Genomic DNA, 21896 nt, shown 5'->3' with positions numbered 1-21896 from the left:
ACAGTCATTAAGTATTCCTGCCCGCATAGAGCCAGGAATGTGAACCTGCTTTTGAAATAGGATTTTCAGATAAATAGTACCATGCGTTGCTGTCATTGGCACTAATATAATTTTTGGATGTTTCATGACCTGTTTAGCCCTGTTGCAATATACCTAGGAATTCCAATGAAGTATCTTCATGGAATTAGAAGGGGATATGCTTATTTTATTCCAAAGAGGTTTAGATTTCAGGGATTAATAAAAAATTGTTCCGAATAGTCTTTTATCTGAAGAAATGAATTAATCCTTAAAGAATCCTGCTGAGTACAATTAAGATAAAAGCCCATTTTTGTTTTATTGTATTCTGGGATATCTGTGCTGTGTGACGTAGTGAATATAACTCAGATTCATCACATTGTGCCAATGAGGAGGTAATAAAGCTCCCATGAAAAGCATCTACACGTGCTTAACTTAAAGCCTATGAATTGTCATACTGAATTTGGTAGGAATATTCAAATGACAAAAATTGAACACATTGATAAATCTTTGCAAAACTCAAAGTAAAACTATGTTGCTCGTTACAGCTGTGACTCAGATCTATACGTGATAGTGTTAAAAGATACTTTTTCTCAGGCCATTGGTAGACCTTGTTGAAGTCCTACCAAACAAAGGATGAACCATTTAATTTTTATTTGAACTTTTTGCAATATCATATTGTCATGAAGATTTGAAAGATGAATTCAGTAAACTCCAGCAGTACAGCAAACTCCAATACTACTGTCTCTGCAAAACCCCCTGGAGAAGGAAGGAGATGGGAATGTACTCCAAACCTGCAAAAATCGGCTTTCTGCAATAGAGCTAATCTGTAATATCAAATTAGAAATGATTTTTGAGGAATTTGCAATTAATGCATGAATTGCAAAGGTAGATAGGGAAATACAGAAGACATGCCTCTTGGTAAGCAACCAGTGTTATTAAACGTATCACAAGTGCATCCAAAAATTCTTGACAGAACAAAAGTAATTTCTAAAACCCCCCAAATCACATTGTAAACTAAAGAGTAGCCTGTGAGATTCTTCGTTTCCAGTAAATTAATTTGGAGAGGCAATCAGAGTTAATTCAAAATACCCAGAGTATCCTTAAGAAGATAGACAGCTAAACATGGAATTTTTTCAGACAGTAGCAATTACAGTGGAAGAGCAAGCAAGCAAAGCCCAGAGTACATTCTGGGCAGCTTAAGTTAAATGAAGGATTAGCACAGTCTGTTCAATCTAACAGAGGCTTATTTAATAGTTTGACCTGGCAAGTCTTTTTTCACCATGGAGCTTCTCCAGGCTTCCTGGGACAGGCGAGTGACAGTCATCCCTGGAGGAGAAGAGAGTCGGTGTTGAAAATTTTATGGCGTGTTTCTGATGTCCGAATTGCTCTTCTCCATGGTAAAACAAGCTTCTGTACAATTCTGGGGTTTGTTGTGTATTTAAGGAGGGAGAACAGCCTTTTGAAATGTGTAGTTTATTGATTGTCAAAAAAAAGACTTGACATTTAAATTTTAAAGATACTCTTCACATTCACTGTATCCACTGCTCCATGAGTGAGCAAATCCTCCCCAAACCACTTTCCTTTACGAATCAGGGTGCCCAGGAGATGAATAGGCTTCGCTTATATTAGTTTTCAGTTTAATCTCTCTTCCTGCCAGATCTTTTATCTTCCACCAGGAGAAGAAAAAGAATAAAGTATTCTACAGATGGAGCATATAAACAGAGCAAAGCCCCAAGGTGCTGAAGAGATTAATAGGCCCTGTTGTTGAATCAAACTGCTCACTACATTGAGCTGCTTGGGTTAAGCACTCTCAGGTGATGTTTACACCAGCAGTAAACAAATGAAATGCTCTAGGAAATGGACCACTACCCAAGTAGCTGATACAGGGGGTATTTCACTCCCTTGTTGGTGTCTGCTCTTCCATTTTCCTCAGGAAGCTGCTTCAGGCAATGTATTAAGTCAGCCATACCTTAACTTTGGCTTACCTTGATTTGTTATTGCGCACTCTGGCTGTAATGAGGTGAACAGTTGTCTGTGAAGTCTCAAGAGAAGCTTGATAAAATTCAGAAGGAAGTAGGCTGCAAAAAACTCCTAACCAATGCTTTTCTAGATAGCATAGGTGTGCTTCCTTCTAAGGTCTTTCTAAAAGAAGTTCAACGTTCAGCTAAGATGAATTGCCATCAAGATCTTGCAGCCGAAGTGACTGTTGGTAAATCATCAACAACTGACAAGGATGGAACTTGACTGCCGTGCAAATGTCCCTCTCCAGCTTTCCCAGTGTTCTGCTGTGTCAGTTTTCCTGTTAAAAAAGACTTTGTTCTCAGAAAGCCATTACTGGAATAAATATATTTTGAATAATTCTAAGATGCAGTGTTTATAGCCCAACTGACATCACACCCTAGAGGACTTAAACTTGCTAAGGAATCTGCCAGAAAAGCACTAAATTAGTGGTTTACATCTTGGTGTGAAGTTTAGCAGCCTTCCACATTTGGGACATCTCATCTTCATTTGCAGGCAGACGTCTAGGTGACCTGCCAGGAGCTGCAATGCACTTCTGATGAGCAACATGCACAGATACATTGCCAAAATTTACAGCTAGTTCCTCAGTAATTTCCAGAAGTGTTAGTAATTTTGAGCAGGGAGCATGAAAACAGCTGGTATTATTTAAAAACTGAACAAATCTTTAAATTGGCTGATTCCATTGCTGTACTGTTGCAACACAGACCAAATGTCACCTCTCCCTGACTATTTCAGTCATGACTTCGGGGAGAATGTGTGACACCAGGCTAGGAAGAAAAGAAGTCAGGATATTTAATTTTCAACATGTTTCATTTCTGACCTCTTTGAAAACTTGAAAATGTAATTTGGGCATCAGAGGCGCTCGGTATGTCAAGTATGTGAACTGACAATGAGGGTTTTATAGTGCTGCCAGGGCTGTTTATACCAGGGAATCTTCCAAGGAAATGATTAGACCAAATGCCGTATACTCTCTCTAGAAAAAAAAATTGCAGACATGTAGAATCCGCAGCAGAAGCTTTCTCAGGTCTTACAGCAAAGGGCTGATTTGGCAGGGAGAGTCCACGCTTCTACACCTGCTTGCAAGCTGGGTAGGAAGATATTCCAAACTGACTGTGAATTTCATTACAGTCCTTCCACCAGAGCCGCTCATGGGTGTGGTGTTGTAATGGCCTGCCAAACAGATGGGTTGTGAAATACACAGCCCATCTGTCTTTATCATGCTTGTTTCCTCTTTTATTAAAATGTTAATGAATATAGTTTTTATTTATTATGCCATGACATGTGCAGCATCACTTTCCAGTAGACAAATGTGCAATCTGCATAACCGTGTGGGCTGACAGGAAGGTTTCTTCTGCTGAAAAGAAACTTCTTCCCAAAGTTCCTCTGAGGAAAACAAGCACAAAGAGCTCTGAGCAGTCAGAGGCGTTTTCTCACTTCTGCAGGGCTTTTAACAAGCACTTCCATCTTTTTCACATGTAAATTATTCCAACAGATTCTCCCTGGAAGGTTCACCTATCAAATCTTGACCCAAAGATGACCGGTGTTACTGTGAGTGGACTAACTCCAGCCCGAACTTATCAGTTTAGGGTGTGTGCGGTTAACCAGGTGGGAAAGGGCCAGTACAGCTCTGAGACCAGCAGGTACAGTAAAAATAAATAAAAATAAATATCATCTGTTGTTTGTGAATGAATAAAATAATCTTTTGCACAATAATTGGGGAACGGAGCAGTTAGCATTACCCAGGCCTCTGGAGAGTGCTCTGCAGCTGTCAGTAATTGGTGATAATGGCAATTAGAGGATGCAGGATATCGGCACACCATGGGAGAGGTGCCCTCATGTTTCCAGAGTATCAGCTGAGCAGAATCTTGGAAATATTTTTTTGCTCTTCTGCTAAGCCACAGCAGTTAGCCCGGGAAGGAGTACAGCATTCACCCAATCATTGCAATGTCACTTCTGGAATTCGCCCAGATGCGACATAGAAGGATGGCTTCATCAAATTGAGTTTCAAATGCATCCCCCTTCTGTGAACCAAAGCTTGCTGTGAGCTTGAATTGCAGAACAGCTGAACTCTAAAGGGCTTTTTCAAAATGTAGGAGTTTGATATGAAAAATATTGAAAAAGCTGAAAGAAACAATTTGGAAGGAGTCACAGACACTGGACCTGAGCTCTAACTCATTCAGGCTTGTAATCTTTTTAAAGAGTTGTAGCAGCCTGGGTGATTCGGAGAGAATAAGGTTACCTCAGCTGTCTGTCCTGTTGCTTGCTTAACTGATTTCCTATTATGTTGATTTGTTGTAACTACTTCATGCATGTCTTCAGCAGTTTGATCAGCGTTACATTTCTTTCTAGTGATGAGACTTTGATAAAAGAAACTGGTTCACATGGAGTTGGATACGTGAAATAGAAATGTTATCTATCATTTATTTCAACACTTACCTCCATCGCATTCTTTTGTACTTAGGTTGATGCTACCTGAGGAGCCCCCCAGTGCCCCACCTAAAAACATAGTGGCCAGTGGGCGCACCAATCAGTCTATCATGGTCCAGTGGCAACCTCCTCCCGAGAGTGAACATAATGGAGTTCTTCATGGGTACATCCTAAGGTAAGTAATTTCCTAACCTGGAAAGTCTGGAGATAGATCTGTGTGTGCATGAGGGAATTCAGAATGGTGTGACTTAAAGAGTGTATTCAAAACTATTTTTAATTCCATTAAATATATTAGTCATTATTTACAAATGCTGTGGCTGCCCTGGTTTATTTACAGATGAGAAAACACCTCTGTTCAAGTGGCCACAGGGATGCAGGCACTTAAATTCTAGCCTGTCTATACTAGAGAGTCGGTGAGCTGGGGTCTCTGTTAGCTACTCCGAATGGACTGCCTAAGTGGACTAGCTCCCTATGGAGGCTCTCAACATCCAGATAGCTTTTTTCCATTTTCAAAGTGAAGCGAAGCACCAAGTACTAAAAGTGTTCGCATGGGAAGTTGGTACAGTGCAGCCTATGCATTGCAGATGTATATTTGCTTTTTACAATCTCAGCTTCCTGCTAGAAAGTTTAATTAAATTTATCAAAGACACAACAGGGTTCCTGCACTATGGAAGAGCAAGAACAGAATCAATAAACTTCAGTTTTGTGCCAAATAAAATGGAAAGAGGGAATGACAGGTCAGATGCTTCATGGCAGACCTTAATTTGGTTTTGAAAATCAGTCAGTTGAGTAAGATTCTTTCAGCCCCATCTGTATTTATTAATGAGAAACAGATTCAGGCAGGTAACTGGGAATCCTGAATACATCCAGTCTTTCTGCTTACACAGGATTTATTGTGTTGGAAAGGGTGTTGCCACACTGAGAGACTTCGCAGAGCGTTTTCCTTTTGTAGTTTTTTGGGACTCAGTTATTCACTCCTACCCAATTCAACTACGGCTTACTTGCTTATTTGGCATCCTACACATCCTGCAGTGCTAGCAGCCAGCTAGGGCTGCACCTTTAGTAAGGGAGACATTATCTAAATCAGAGTTTTTGTGGGAAACTCCCAGGCATTGCACCACCTCTGACATATTTCCAAGTGATGGTTACAGCCTATTGTAGGCAGGCTGCTGACACTTTTAATAGTGTCCTCCAGAACTGCTAAAAGACAACTAAATGCTACAGTTTAAATGCCAACATCCTGTTCATGCTGTGCTCCTATTTTTGCTGGCATGGATGGAAATGCTTTTGTGATGTTAAGAGTGTTGGTGAGCTCCCAAAATAGTGCTGGAAAGTTCCTTCTCTCTGCAGGCAGAGTTGAAGTCTGTTAATCTCCCTGTCACCTGCACAGAGCCTGTTACGGTGGTGAGCCACTTGTGCAAGTGCCTGCAGTTTTAAGAGCTGGACTCAGTTTGAAAGCTGTGCCAGTCACCAGTGACAGGTGGGAAAAGATGCTTTAACTTCTGTCTATAGCTAGAATCTTGTCATGAGGCTTGGGTACCTATTTGCATAGGGTACAAGTTTTGCTTGTACAGTTCTTTCCTTCAAATTGGTCACTCGATGATAGGATTAATTCCTTAGCTATTCCTAATGAGTCTTACCCAGTCTCAGCATTAAGTCCTTTGAGAAAGCAATCCCATAGCCTCCTACTTCTGGCAATCTGTTCTGTTTTCTCCATATAGCGTTTTCCATAATGTTTAACTTAAGTATTTTCTACAACATCTATTAGCATAATTGATCCCTGTCCTCGCTATAACTTCTCTTTCCATTTTAATAGAGAGTGATCATATTCCTTATGCTCAATCTGTGAACATTTTTGATGTCTACGTGCTTTGTCTTGACTACAGAGCAGAGAAACCATTTATTCAACAGGAATTTAAGATTATCATATAAAAGCACAACTGTCCCAGGTAATAAACCAGGCTGCTCTTCCAAGTCAAGTTGTACGGTCACAGCAATGTGCACTGAAGAAAACTCTTCCTGCACTGATTTCTGTAGAATTAGGGTATAACAAAATGAAAACCACCATGCATCCCAGAGACCCCATGCTCAAGACATGCAAGATACTAAATTGATGGAACACCTGATCTTTAAAAGTGAAGGTGCACTGCACAAGTCATATGGAGTATACATCAAAGTCCATGGTGGGAAAAATCATGAAGACATGACATTTCTGAACTGGCCTCCTTCCTCTGCCCTTTTTCTCACTGGCAGTATTGCATTTAGAGGACTGCCATGCTAACAGCATAATAGATTAAATCACAGGAGCACTCTACACTGGTGTCTGCTAGGTGTGAGACAAAACACTGCTGCACAAAGGATTGACTTTGCCAGGAAGCATACACCCTTCACAGGAAACGAAAGAAAAAGGTGTAGATATTGCATAAAGTAGAAAAAGATCAAGACATTCAATAAACTCAGATGAAGTTATTTCCATTTGTATTTCATAAATGGAATCACACCAGTGTAGCTTTACAAATATTAAGTATGCCAAAATATGGTCAGGCAAGCAGCTCTTCAGCAGAAAATAGAGGGGTTGTCAGTGATTAAGAACTGATCTCTTTATAACAAGACTTTAGAACAAAATTTATGGCTGAAATACATGAAGTTGTCTAGTCATAGAAATTGCACCAATTTAACTTAGATGAATTTAAAATCAGACTGTAAGATGTCAATGAAATTGTTCTGTGTCAATAAGCTTTTGGTGATTACTGTGAAGCAAGAGATGAATAAGAGTGCGTGAAAGCTGTGTGGTGAATAAAAATACAGATGTTTCCATATTTGTCTTTTTCATGGAATAGTAATGCCTTGTGCCCCTTACTTGGCCTCCGCTTTTCTGATTTTTTTGTGAATTAGCATATTGTAAGTATCCATTGTACCATTTTCCTAAAGGAAGGAAAACAAACAGTATTATTCACGTTCACAGATTTGCAAGGTTTGTTTGTTTTCTGTAATTGAATTCTTCTCCATACTTTCTTGGCCTAAAGAGACACATCAAAGGGGCTCTGTTTTCTGCAATACAGTTTTTACATGGGAAAATATATTCAGTGTTTCAGCTTCCCATGTCTCAGCAGAAAGTTTGCCAGGTTGTTTACCACTCATCCGTATTTGGTACAGCCCTTCTCCTGGAATTCCAATACTTAACCAGTCTTTCAGTCTCAACTATATTCCATCCTTATTTTAATCATTCTGTGAAGTAAATCCTCGTGGAAGCCAGAGATGGCAATGCCTGACACTCTAGAAGGTCAGAGCCCTCTGAGCTCTTCCTTTTCAGATTTCAGAAGAGAAGGAAAAAAACATTTCTCAAGCTGATTTACAGCAGCACCCTGATAAAAATCACATCTGGGCTATTTTTTCTACTAAATCACAGCTTTTACTAGACAAGCCACATTTAAAAAGCTGTAATTTTTCTGCAACCGTAAAACAGGATAAAATACCCGTTTTGTTTAGCCCTGAGCATGTAATCTCGGTGAGATCAGATTATAAATACTATAGCAGTCAAACATGATATGGTCTTATCAGGACTTGGTCTGTTCTTTCTGATTATTTTTCATTATTCTTTGTATAATTCTGCTGCAAAAGTTTGCAAATTGCCTCTTCACAAAGGAAGCTATTTTGCTAGTCAGGATATTTGCTATAATTGATACCATCTAATTAACTAGCAAATTTTTCTTCCCATATGGTAGGTATCGCCTGGCCGGCCTCCCTGGAGAATACCAGTATAAGAACATCACCAGTGCAGAAATTAACTACTGCTTAGTGAAAGACCTGATCATTTGGACCCAGTATGAAATCCAGGTGGCATCTTACAATGGAGCGGGGCTGGGAGCGTTCAGCAGACCTGTGACAGAGTACACTTTACAGGGAGGTGAGCAAACCGGACCGATATATCCGTCATAGTTACAGTTTATAGCAGAGTTTCCTAAGGAAGAGATGCACTCTCTGATAGTCCCACCTAACAGCTTGTAAAATGAACGGTCGTTTCAGTCAAATTTGATTAGACAGCTTGGGGTAGGAGACATCTACAAATTTCAAATGCCTAAGCAGAGACAAGACGAGACTCTGCTACTATCTCTGTTGTAGAAAAAGCTGTGAGTGAATTCAAAAATTATTTATTTTCCTTGACCGTTGTGATGACATGTTACCACATTTGCAGGTCAGAGTTGGCCACAGCATAAGTAATAAATAGAAATGCTGAAGAGAGCTGGGGTCCCGTGGAATGGATTTATAGGACGTGTGACAGGCAGGGGCTGAGGTTACTCTGCCAGGAGGGTCAGAGAGAATATGGCAGGGAATTGGGTTTATCATGCTCAAGACATGCAACATGCCGCGTATGCAATATAGGAGACAAAAGCTGAGTAAACCAGCTGCATTAGTTCTGATAATCACGGAATACCTTGTCTTAGAAATACGGAATAAATTGTAAGGAAACTGTAGGGAGAGAAATACAGCCTGTGGAGAAAGAGTGTTTTGTAGCATTTCAGGAACGGTGCAGACATTTGTGAAGAGGAAGATAAAATGTTCCTTAAAGCCCTGATTTTTATGCTACAGTTCCTCCACACCTTTCTGGTAAGTGCTTTAAGAAGAGTATAAATTACACCAACAAAAGGATATGTAATTACTTTTTACAACCAGTGTAAGGCATGTTTACACCTCTAGATTGGTATAAAAATCCGTAGGATAATTAAGTACCAGGCCCTTAAAGCCTTCGTATATTCCCATAATTGCAGGGCTGGGCTGGATTCTGAGCACCGGACAGTACGTGGTCTCTACTTTATTGGTCATAAAACAATTAAATTATTTTAAAAACTTGCAGATTTACAGTACATCAATTAATTTACAATCAGTGAAGAATACATAGTTGTTTGTTAATTGTTACTAGGAGTACATTATAACATGATTAGATACGGTTTGAGGTGTAGGGAGATCTTTAAGAAAAGAATATTTGTGTGCAATACTAATTAACCACAACAATTAAAGAAGGAAGCTATCTCTATTTTGTCTTAGGGCATGTAAAGTCTCACAGTTTAGAGGATTCTAGACACACTCAACCTCCTTCTAGAAGTATTTATAGCAGACCTTGAAATGTTTTTCTTAGTCTTCTCCTTGCAGCCAGGATTAATGTTTTGTATCTCGCTAAAGACCAGATCTCTGCTGAGAATTGGTTTGCACACAGAATTTGAATCTCTTTTGTGAATATGCTTGTAATTCATTACTTTGTTTATTTGCACGTTTTAAGCTACATCATAGCACCTTAACCTTCCATCTATTAAGACTCAGGTTTGGACTTCACACTCTTTTTCTTAAACCCTGCAATTGACTCTAATTTCCCTTGATATTATGTGCTGTTATTATCATCCTTTATTGATTGGCTGTCTGTTGTCATTTATAAGGATATAAATCCTCTGTTATAAATTGTGTAGTCAGTCCGGCATTCATATTAATCAGCCGGAGTGTTTAGACTGCAGGACAACCTGCAGTGGCCTGCTTGTCTTTATGTAGTTCCTAAATGCTCAATGGTGGGTAGACATAGAAGAAAAACTGGATATTTCTTATTTATTTTATACCAGTGTTTAATAATAGCAGTAAATAACTACTTCACGGATGCTGCTATCTCCTAATGAATGCCTTGCTGGGTTTCTGTGCAAACCACCAAAGGCATATGGCCTGTTCTAAAAAAAGTTTGAAGCTTTTTTACGTTTAGAGTTGAAAAGGGAGGCTGGTTGGTATCAAAATCATTTGAAACTGGATTAATATCAAGTCTCCATATGTAATGTGCTACTGTCCAAAACTCTGCTCCTTCATCTTTCTTGTAGTTGGGAAATGGCAGGAAAAGCCAGTGGCTGTTTCTTGCTCTGGAATGTCCTTCCTGAACCAAACCAGCAGGAGTAAGAAAAAACCATGTGTAAAACTGCCTTGTAAATCATATTCCGATTTTAATATGAGTGGAGATAAACGTCAAAGACACACGCTCCCATCCGTCCCCCTCTCCTACTACCACCACCTCTATTCTGACATGTATTAAATGATGTGAGCTATTCTGGCAAGAACCTGTCTGTCTGCAGATGAAAAATACCTGAAACACCTCATATTAATTGTGTGCTGCTATGCAGTCAGAGCCTGGCAGGAAATGAACACTGGGAGCAGATCAACCCATTGGCGGGAGCAGATCAGCACATTGGCATCTTTGTCATGGGGAATATTGCCTGGCCATATAAGCTGTGGATTTATACCAGAACCTAGTCTATTAATCCCTTATTAGTCCTCTGGCATTGCTTTAGCCACTGATAACTAATCAGCTACTCAGAGTTCTTCAGAAATCACCAACTTCTAGAATGTAGCCAAACTCGCAAGATGCCGAAAGATCTAAACTTGTAGAGAAACTGGCACATAACGTCAGATAAAATGTCAGAAAGACTTACTGGCAAAGCATTGAACATCCTAGCACCGGGGTCAGACAGTTTGACTGTCTCTAAATCTCGAAAGTATTTTCAGAGTGATATTCAGCGTAATCCTTTGATGCTCTGTATATATAGGTCTTTCTTCATCGGAGTTTCTCCAGCTGTTCCTTACTTTGATGTTACTTTTCACAGGGATTTGTGCCAGCCTTCTGCATAGGGCAATTTTTACTTATTTAAACAGCGTCCTGCAGGACTTTTCATTGCCATATGAAAAACTGACGTTTCCCAATACCTTTTCATATAAGAATAGCTTTGTGAGATCTATAAACATCTTTCTTGGATGGTGACGATGTTGTCTCTGCTCTGTACTACTGGACATGTTTACCTTTTCCTGCAGGTTGATTTGAGAAAGCGGAAGCTTCCGTCCTTTACTTTGGGTCTGTCCCTTTTATCTCACTAGCATGAATACTTCTGAACTTCTCTCTCTTTGAAAAACTCCCACTGCTCCTTAGATTTAGGCAAGGTTTATAAGCAAAGACATAGCTTTCGTTAGGCTCTTTGCATTGTTAACCCACTTTTGTTTCTACGTTAAGTGCTATGTCTTTCTTTTGATGCATATCCCAAAAGCCAGTCTTATGTCCTAAAGTTCATAGGTCTCAATGTGTAGTTTGATATTGTTTTATTTTCCCTTCTGTGCTGTGCATGGACACCTTGAAAGACCAGGAAAGTCTGAGTAAAAGGCCCTTCCTGAATAAAAGAGCAGGAGAGTCACCAGACTAGGGAGTCTTAACGGCATGGAGAGAAGGATAAAAACAAGATGAGTCTGTTCAGCCGGGTCCAAAGTAGTTTCTTCCTCAGGCAGTAGGAGGTGAATCAGAGAAATTGATAAGACCGAGACAGAAGAGCTAGAGAAAACGCGGTTAACTGAAAGCTTCCTACTTTATGTAGGAAATAATCTTGAAAAAAGAATCTCTGAATAAGGAGTGTCCTCTACAACCATTCAATTTTATCTCAGTGAAAAGAGATTTCCCTTAGTTTTCCCTTAGGTTTTCTTGGCAAAAACATCTTAGAGATCCTTTGGGGAACCTACCAACAGCCTTGGAGCATCCATGGCCATTTTGGGCCCAGGTGCTCCTGTGCAGAAGCAGGTTGGAGTTGTAGTGGCTGGATTTTGTGCATCTCAGTTTTATTGCTGTTTGGTGTCATTTGCCATCTATTGCCTTTCGGGTTTTTTTAAATTATTTCACAAAGGTTGTGAAATTAGCAGTTGTCTCAGTGAGGCGGCTGGCCCACAGCTCTTAATAAAGACGTCAGATCTTGTCCTTGTGAGAGGCGTGCAAGAAAGGAAGAAGGCATTTCCCAGCTGCAAGAAGCAAAACTCATCAGCTAGTGCCAGATCTCACACTACCGAATTTCAAATATCGGCCTGTGTAGAATTGCAGAGACCGCTTTTTCTATGCACCTGCTGCAGTTCATAGCACAGCAAAGGGTGTCAGCCAGGGGCGTAGGGGAATAGGCTTCACGGGAGGAATCGCGTCCTTCTGCGGCAGACTCTCCCCACCGCTCCCACTAGGCATGTGCAGCTTAGCACCTCAAGCCAGTGCATTAAAGGAACAACCAAATCCTCACATAGAGAAAAACCTGCTGTTCCTCGAGCCTGCCTTATTGAGACATGGAAGCTGCCACCTCAAAGGTCAGGAGCTCCGGAGGAGTAGGATACTTTTCTACAAGCCTCTGTTGAAGATCTATATTTAAGACCAGTAGTCTGGCTGTCAGAATCTCTGCGGGGTTTACATGCTATTTGCACATAGCTAGAGACAGAATAATTACATGTACACATGCTTAACCTTAATGTCTTCTCTTCTCTCGGTTGTCTCGTCAGCAAAACCCTTTTAATGGCTTTTATCTAGAGTGCTTCCATGACCTTTTCTACTTAGAATGCTGTGCATTAACTTGCAGTCCCGGGGGCTGAGCTCTTAACAGATTTCCAACCACGTGAACTTGATCAGGAAGAAAGTAACAGTTGGTTTTGTCTGACCAATTTGATCTGCAATTGCGAGATGACTCCCAGGTGGGTCTCCACTCTGAGATGGTTTAGGAATACTTGCAAATGTGAGGAAGAACAGGTTTAAAAACTGAGCATGTAAATACTTGGGGATTACTCTTGAAACACCTATTTGACATTGGTAGCTTCTGTACCGCTTGACAACAAGAAACTTGTAGGAAGAGGACAGATATCTACCACTAAATTAGAAAATCCTTTATGTGGACAGTCGCAGTTTCAGTAAGTTACTAACCATGATCTGGGAAAAGTATTTGAGTTTTGAAGTGACCAGAAGGTCAATTCTGATTTAGCTTCCGTCAAACGTCTTTTCTTTTTTAAATGCAAAACTGTTCAGATACCCAAGGAAGTCTTTAATATCAGGACATAAAAGGAGAACTTTATACTGGCACTTTGAAGTAAATTTGAGATTATAACGCCATATATAATTACTGATTAAAATGTAAAAATGTATTATGTCTTCTGCAGTATAATTAAGCTCATGCATATCAGATGGACCATGTTCTTTCCATCTTTTAAATGCATGCACTGAGATGCAGATGTTGATTTTTCAATAAAGATGTCCAAAGAGGAATTGCAGTATAAATCATGATTTCCAACATTCTGAAGGTTTTATGTTTTCTGTTCATAATTTTTACTGTTTTTCTTCTTGTAGCAGGTACTTTTTGTGCTATGATGGTTTATTCCTGTTTCAGGAAATTATCTCCTAATGAAAGAAAAAGATTTCCCTTTTTAAAAGAAATAACTAATGCATTTGGTTATCCACATTTCTAAAACTGTAGTAAACCTATCCTCAAGTGCTTGCCTGGGCTTTTTTGAGGACTAAGGACCGCAAATGAAAACTTTTTCCTCTCAAAAAATTTGCAATATTTTGAATTGTATCTAAAAGACTCATCAGACCCTTAGAATGAAATCCTTGTGATATTGAAAACACTGGAAATCTGCTATTCATTGTACAGCATCCATGGGATTCTCCACTAAAGAAAATAATGCCCACAGAAATGAAGCAGCAATGTGCATGCTAATCCGTGTTTCAGGAAAATGATAAAGGCAGTGGGAGTATCCTGCGGGGACTGGTTGTACCATGAACTCTCAGGTCACCTCTATGCGTTTCTTATGCTCAGGGAAAAATAGAGTCTTCCCACCACTGCCGAAGTTCTGCGTTTCTTCAAGTGTGGCTGTCAGTGGGCAGCACATGGGTTTCTGTACAATAATAGATTTTCTGTACAATAATTGTGTTACAAAATCAACGTAGCACATATAAATAGAGTTGTAATGTAGCAGAAGGAAGAGCAATGGGTGGAGAAGGATGATGCTCAGCTGATTTAGCCTTCCTGACAGAAGGAGATTAATCTATCAATGATATCCAGGTGACTTTTTGTTAACAAATTAACTTGAAGGCTTCTGATACAATTTTCTTCTGCAATAACAAATCTCTGGCAGTTACAATATCTGAATATGCAAATAGGCAGGAAAGTAAGAATTTTTATTTTTTTTTTTAAATCTTATTCACGTTAACTGTTAATTACATGAAGTATTGCACACAAAAGCAAATTGAAATACATCTTGTGGCTCTCATAATAAACAGTTTCATCAAAGAACATGAATAAGAAAAAACACGTTTAGTAGGGGAATGTAGAGTAGGGGAATGTAGCCAAAGCGGCTTGTTATGACTGTAGAGTGACTGTAATATACATGACTGTATATCAGGATGATTCAGTGAATCTCTTAACTACAAAAACTTTATGGTGTCTACAGGTCATTAAGATAATATTATAACCTTCCAAAAGCATACAGGGAATTATGATACATGGCAGGAAATAGGATCCAGATTCTAATGAAAATTTAGACTAGTATCAGAAATTCTAGTTTTAGAACTCAATAATTATGCATAGCTCATAAATTGTGACATCAGGTTTTAAATTAGAGCAAGAAAATTCTGAGTAATACGTGGTTTCTGATGTTAAAAAAAAAAAGTGCAGAGCTAAATTTTCAAGCCATGGTAGACATCAGGGAGTTTTAGTGTGACACGGCATGAAAGTGGATGTTCTTGTCATTTCAAACCTGACATCTTTGAGCATTTCTCCATTTTTCTGTGTTGATGTTTCTAGGTTGTGGATGTCTTTGATAAGTGTACACTGCCCTAGCTCTGTTGACTGCAGTCTCACTATAGCTTGTACACGAGTTAAGAATAATGCCCCTTTATGTCTCTTTAAAACGTAGCTTTTGGTGGAAAAAGGGGCATTTTTACATTTTTGAACTTAATGTCTTGATTTCTTCTCCATACAAAGACTCATCTTCCAAAAGTACTTTGAAGCTTTAGAAGTTTGTGACCTGTTTTTGAAAAGTATGGAGCAAACCACCATTTCTCAGTGGAATTGTGGATACTTTTCAGAAGCATAGGTCACTGGGCTTCGGTCGAAATTTTCCCTTGGAAGCAGAAGGAACAAAGCTTTCCAGGCTTCAAAACCACTTGTGGATAGTTCCTCTTCCATAGAATACAAATGCACATGGCTATCAATAGTAATATTTTTGAAGCTTTATTAAACTTATTTTCTGGGATTCAAAGGGTATTAGTCCATTTTTTTTATACTCAAATAGCAGTTGTTTTCTTAAACTTACTATAAGCTTGGTAGTTTCAGAAAAATAGACCTGTCTATTAGTATTCTTTCCTCTGAGAACTACAGAAGTGACATCCTAAAGCAATAAGTTGAAGAAATTGCCTGGAAGGTATTTGAAGAGACATTATATTAAATGGCAAAATATTTAGGTGTTACTTTTTAGTTGTTTGAAGCCAGTATGCCTTTGTTTCATGCTTTCTTTTGTATTGAGAAAACATTTGTCTAATTAAATACTTGGCATAAAATGTTTATGCAACTTTTAGTAGATTAGAGGATGTATTGGCTCAGAGTGTATATAATCAATTCAATATACATGAATGAATATCATATCAAGATAAAATGAGAACATCTCCAATTCCCAAGAAAAATCTTTCTTGCGTGTGATATGACTGGTCCTAATTCTTTAAGCAGCAGTAAATAATAAACAGATGCTGTTGCCAGATTATAATTCACAATTAGAGTTTTAATTGTGCAAATTCCATGTTTGCTTGTCTGATCTGGGGAATTGTGGTGTATTAAGAGACTCAAGAAATTTCTTTCTGAAACTGTTCATTCTCTGTGCAGTCATGCATAATTGAAAGAGATGTGTTCACCTATCATTACCTAGCTTCTGTCTCGAGTCTTTATGAGCAACTCATCTGTGCAATAATAACCTACAGAAATCCTTTCGGCCCCCCCCTTGAAAGAATCTCCAATATAGAATGAGAAATTAACCCAATTACCCTTCTTTCCAAATCATTGCTGGTTACCATTTCACAAGAAGTGCATCCTTTTCTCAAGGTTGTTATTACTTTGTGACTCGTCAGTGGCAGTGAATAGCTTTTCTCTTTTGTCCCCTCGTCCCTCCTCCGCTCTGTTTTATTTTGTTTCCCTCTCTGCTGACTGGGAGCAGTGCCTACAGCTCCACCGCAGAATGTGCAAGTCGAAGCTGTGAACTCCACAACCATCCAGTTCCTCTGGAACCCTCCACCCCAACAGTTCATCAATGGTATTAACCAAGGTTACAAGGTAAGTAGAAACAAGATTTCTGTAACTTCAAATAACACTTGCCTTAACAGTCCTGGTATATGACAATTAGAAGTTGAATCTAATAATCTCTGAATCTCCAAAGTGCCTGTATATTTTCAGGGGTATCTTACACGAGTAAAATGAAGAGAGAAGTGAGCAGTTGTTGCTCCTAACGTTTGCTAGTTTATGTAAGTTCTGAAAAGGGGATATGTCGTAGGCTAGAAGTCCTGCCGCTTACCTGGAGATATTCCAAAGGCAAAAAGCAGTTCAGTGTTTGGAAAGTCAGCAGTTTAGAAAGTCAGCACAGGAGATACGTCGTTGTGCCACTGAAAATCAACCTTGAGATTTCTATTTACTCTAATGCAAAATGCAAATTCATTTCATTAGGAACCAAGACGTCACACTAAATATTTGTCTTAACTTTCCCACTGTGATGATTTCGGAGATATAAGAATGTAAAATTTATTAATCATGCTTGATGACACGGAGTTAGCATGATAAGCCCTTGTTGATGGGGCAACTGGCAATACCTATTACAGTACACAAAGTAGAGAGTGCTTAACAGAGCACTTGTTGGTACTTTGACCAGCGGAGTGTATGCTAAGAAGGTAGCTGGAGTGGTTTATTTCTGTCTCTCAGGAAGGACGGCTTAATAGAAACTCCTTCAATGGTTCGGCAGTAGGAGCATAATAAACGAAGAGTTTAAAAACGTTCATGGAAAGAACAAAGAGAAATCTCGTAGGAATCGGAGAGCAGGAAAAGGGAAGATAGGTGTCTTTTATGAGCAGGGAGGAGGAAGGTTGATTTAGGTGTTGGATGAGCTGAGAAGGATGTGTAGTTCAGAAAACAAGCTGTGAATTGAGGGATTGTAGGTGGATTTTAGAAGTTTTGGAAGACTTGGTCCTGCTTTAAGAATTTCTCAAGTGATGGAGAAACTGAGGCAGAGGTATGCATGGGAGTTTTAGTATTTTTCCCATCGATATATTTCTCATAAAAAACAGTGATGGTTTCAGAATCCCGCTGCTGAAGTACTATATACATGTTGATGGGTATGTCTTTTTCCCAGAGATAGAATCAGCTCTCAAGACGAGGTGACTGACAGGGCTGCAAGAGTATATCCTGAAACCTCAATACAAAAGTAGTACTTGGCTTCTGTTCAGACTCTGGAGAATAAAAGCACTTTTTGGGCTCAGTGGACTGCAATGTACTATAATTTTCTGGTGCAAGTCCAAGCATGGTGAGCTCAGTCAGATTTGCAAAAGTCATATTTCAGATATTTATTCTTTATTTTATTCAAACAGAGTTTCAGTCTAAAAATCCTTACTCTCATCGCATAGCTACTTCTAATTTATGTTTCAGTTTCTTTAGCAATAGTATAAAATAACTAAAATCGTAATTTGTATGTCAGTGGTCAGTGAAAACTTCTGAAATGATCAAAATTTCTCTTTCCTTCGATTTCTTTGATTGCAGTAGATTGCAACAGCTTTACCATTCCTGTTTCTCATAGGGATTGTGAATTGCAGTACAAAGACTGTGTGAGAACATTTCTGTCAGTTACTACTTTTGCATAGTTTTTTGTACGATTTATAAATTACTAGTAGTCAAAGCTAGGCCTTTGCTTTTCTGAAGGATTAAACACATTTTTTCCTTTAACTGATGGAATTATTCACCTTTATTTTCTGCACATGTTTCCTGAAGACTGTGCAATGAAATGTACTCAAAAAAAGAGAAGTTCAGTCCTCCAAAGTTATAAATGCCAATTGTAATCCACAAAGGTGATTTAGAAAAGAAAATAAAACTTACTATTCCATCAACCATTTTCCATTTTTATCTTTTCTTTGGAATTTATTTGCATTTCAAGAAGTTGTAAAGTGCACCTTTTCAAATATGAAATATTCCTAACAAAATTACTCCTTATAGTCCTCTAGCTGTGCTTTCTGATTATCAGAAACTATAGACATTGGCTAAATGTGTCAAATATGGCTCATTAATTTCAGGCGTCTATTCATTCTATTCATGTTTATGAGCCTGAAATCAATACGAGTAGCGCAATTTACACAGATACCGAGTAAGGACTAGAATTTTAACATGCTTGTATAAGACACAAGATAAGGATTTTTGGACAAAATAAAAATTTCATAAGCACTTTAAAGCTTTAGACCCCTAAGCCATTAAGGCGATTTCAAAAATTACTTTAAAATTTCAAAGTCATTTGCCAAAAATGAATTTTTTAAGTCCTCATTTAGGTGCATACACATAAGGTACTCTACTCTAAAAAATATTGATCACCCAGAAGATCCACTGAGATGAATGAAACCTGGAAGAACTGAGCACATCTGACACGCATGCTACTTTAAATGCATGAAAATGTCTTCAGGAGTCCAACTTTTGGGACCCAGGTGTTGAAAATTGTAGTAATCGTCTTTACAACCATTTTCTATTCTTTCTGTAGTTCCAGAACCACTTGAATCATTCACAGTTTGGATATCCCCAAACCACCAAACGTTGTAATACTCTTAGCCTGTTAGGCAGGGCTGGTCAATGGGATGCTGGGGGGGCTGGGGGGGGGGGGAAGGAGCATTTCCCCTCTCTCCCCCCCCCCCCAACCTCCCCAGCCAGTGGGATTTTTAAAGGAACCCCAAAATAAGATAAAGCATCTATCTCAGAGTAGCACTGCAAGTACTTTTCTTCCTTCAGCTTGCTTTCAGCAGCAGAGACTGTCCAGGCTGGTCAGAGCAGCCCAGAGAGAGACAAAAGACTCATGTCGTACAAATAATCACTCGCAATAATAAGGGCATTGCTCAGTAGCAGATATTGAGAATTGCGATACCTCCACGGTATCAGTATGTCCCCATCACTAGTGGGTATTAGATACACCCCTCCAGTTATCATAGCAACAGTGTTATATCCATCTGTTCACCGTCAGAGCTGACAGTAGTTTAACAGCGTTGCTTGTCTTTTACAATCAGATTAAGACGGTTTTGGCAGCCAGGCATACTTTGATTCTAAATAGACACAACTTCTAATGAGAGCTCATCCGCGTTTAAATTTTCTAGCTTCTAGCATGGCCAGTGGATGCTCCAGAGACCGTGACTATGGTCACCATCGCTCCAGATTTTCACGGTGTTCATAGTGGCTGCATCACCAACCTGAAGAAATACACTACTTACTATACATCGGTTCTGTGTTTCACCACACCTGGCGATGGACCACGAAGCATACCCCAGCTCCTGCGCACCCTTGAAGACAGTGAGTAGTCAGCACTGGTAGAGAATCTCAGTGCTCGGGTTTTGTTTGGTTGGATATAGAAGCCAGAATTTTCAAATCTGGGCGCTTAAAATTGGACCTCAGGTTCACAATCAGTTTGCACTCTCTTGTCAAGTTACTTTGCATCAGACAATGACCTCAGCCAGTTGTCCATGTGTGTTCCTTTAGCCTGTGGCAAATGAATGATATTTGATTTTTTTTTTTCATTATGGACTAAACCTGGATGAATTTTTTTACACTGGTCAGAAGCTGAAAGCTTCATAGTCTGGTTCAGCTAACACACAAAGCATTGTTTATGTCTGTGAACACTTATGCTTCTAAATCCATGTTCAGGCATCCAAATAAATATGAATTGATCTTCTTAGGTACTGAGCACTGGAACTTCCTGTGGAGGTCAGTGATTAATTTAGGATTGTTTCCTTTTGTTATCCAATATATTGAAAATGTCTGTATCTATATTATATTGCAAGTGTTTGTATAAAAGAGCCACGACTGTAACAATGTGGTAACTTTTATTCTGCAAAACTGGAGTCAGGATGAAATAAAATGGGCTGGATAGTTTAGCATATAAATCATTTCCTGAATCAGAAAATATTTTGGCCTCTGTGGTCCTTTGGAAGTGTTTGCTCAAGACATATTTGGGACTAACAAGTCTAGCATATGTCTGATGCAGATAACAACTAAATTGCAGTGGCCCTCGTAGCTAACTGTGTGTCCACAGTGATCTTGGCTCTGGCCAGCACTTCAGTATCTTCCTGTCACAGAGCATCATAAACACTGCTGCATGTTTACAGATCCAAATCAGAATAAAAAAATGCCTAATACATTCATTAAGGTATTGTTTTTAGAAATACTACTTTGCCTTAATAGGGATGTTTTAGGTTAGTCAATGTTCCCATAAAGAAAAATCTGATTATCATTAACATTCACAGTAACGAGGTTCAAAGTGCTAATCTAATTTTTCATGAGATACTTTTGAAAGAACGTGAAGAAAATTAAATACTTTCCCCATGGATTTTCCTTTTGTGGTTATTCTCCTCCATATGCTGTGCCCCAAAAGCAGGTTGTAGACTTAAACCTTTGCTTGTTAGAAGATTACAGAGACAGCAATTTAACTACCAGAAATCTATGTGAACCATCAATACGAGCTCATACATGTTTATCTGGGGTTAAAGCAAAAGGCGAGAAACATGCGTTAGGTTCTTACGTGTAGTATTAACTTTTTTGCCTGTTTTCCTAAGGAAATGAAGCTTTTGACAATGATGATTTGTGAATGTATTTGACTGTCTGTCTTAGGTCTATCTGTCTTTCTTCCTCCAACGACATTTGAACCCTGTGGCTAATTTCAGTGAGCACAGAAGAGTAAGAAACCAAAGATACGAGACTCCTAAGATTTCGCAAAAATTAATCAGCTGGGAAGAGGAAGGAGAATATTAATATTTCTGCTGAAGAAAAGGCTGCAGAAATGAGCCTTAAAGACTTTGTGCAAAGTGGGAGAAAGGGCACAGTCAAGGCTTTGGGAGTATCTCAGGGAAATGTTGGGATCACATGCCATTTTAAACACAAGAAAATTCCATCATAAAACATAAACCGAGGAAAAGCCAGACTTGCATTTTGTAAAACATTTAAAACATTTCTTAGTGTATGCAGCTGTTGGCTACAAGGAGCTTCAGCAGTAGAGATGAGCAGGATTTTTTTTTTTTTTTTTTTTTTTTGATCCTTCAGAATTTCTTTCCTTGCTTTTCATGGTGACTGAGAAGTTAAGTGCGGGATGGTATAATGCATCTTTGTGGAGAACTCGTTGAATCTAAGTTGCTTCAGGATTTATGTGGTGCAAAAAAAGATTCAAAAGGACTGTCATTCATGTTCTCAGGCAATAATTTTCTGTCTGTATAGCAAAGTTAGGCAATCCTTTAGGAAAAAAAATAGTGCAGACAGATTTGTGTCCTGATGAACTGTGGGTCAAATAAAATCTGACATCCAGGCAGAAGCAATGTGTCCTGGCTTGGAGTAACCTGCACGTGTTTTTCATTA

General features: G+C 39.0%; 1 protein-coding gene across 4 annotated transcripts in view; it reads left to right on the top strand.

The window, feature by feature from the left end:
* Positions 1–21896, top strand: part of SDK1 (sidekick cell adhesion molecule 1) — a 431815-nt gene that overhangs the window by 297634 nt on the left and 112285 nt on the right. For all 4 annotated transcript variants that reach the window (XM_076350553.1, XM_076350555.1, XM_076350556.1 and 1 more), the window contains 5 exons: positions 3530–3677; positions 4499–4639; positions 8190–8371; positions 16480–16595; positions 19652–19844. In XM_076350553.1, coding sequence (XP_076206668.1) covers positions 3530–3677; positions 4499–4639; positions 8190–8371; positions 16480–16595; positions 19652–19844 — 780 coding nt within the window. The remainder of the gene's footprint in view (positions 1–3529; positions 3678–4498; positions 4640–8189; positions 8372–16479; positions 16596–19651; positions 19845–21896) is intronic.

Source organism: Aptenodytes patagonicus, chromosome 13, assembly GCF_965638725.1.
Source record: "Aptenodytes patagonicus chromosome 13, bAptPat1.pri.cur, whole genome shotgun sequence".
NCBI classification, from domain to species: Eukaryota; Metazoa; Chordata; class Aves; order Sphenisciformes; family Spheniscidae; genus Aptenodytes; species Aptenodytes patagonicus.
Note: the sequence above shows the minus strand (reverse complement) of the source record. Positions and strands in the feature narration are given on the sequence as shown.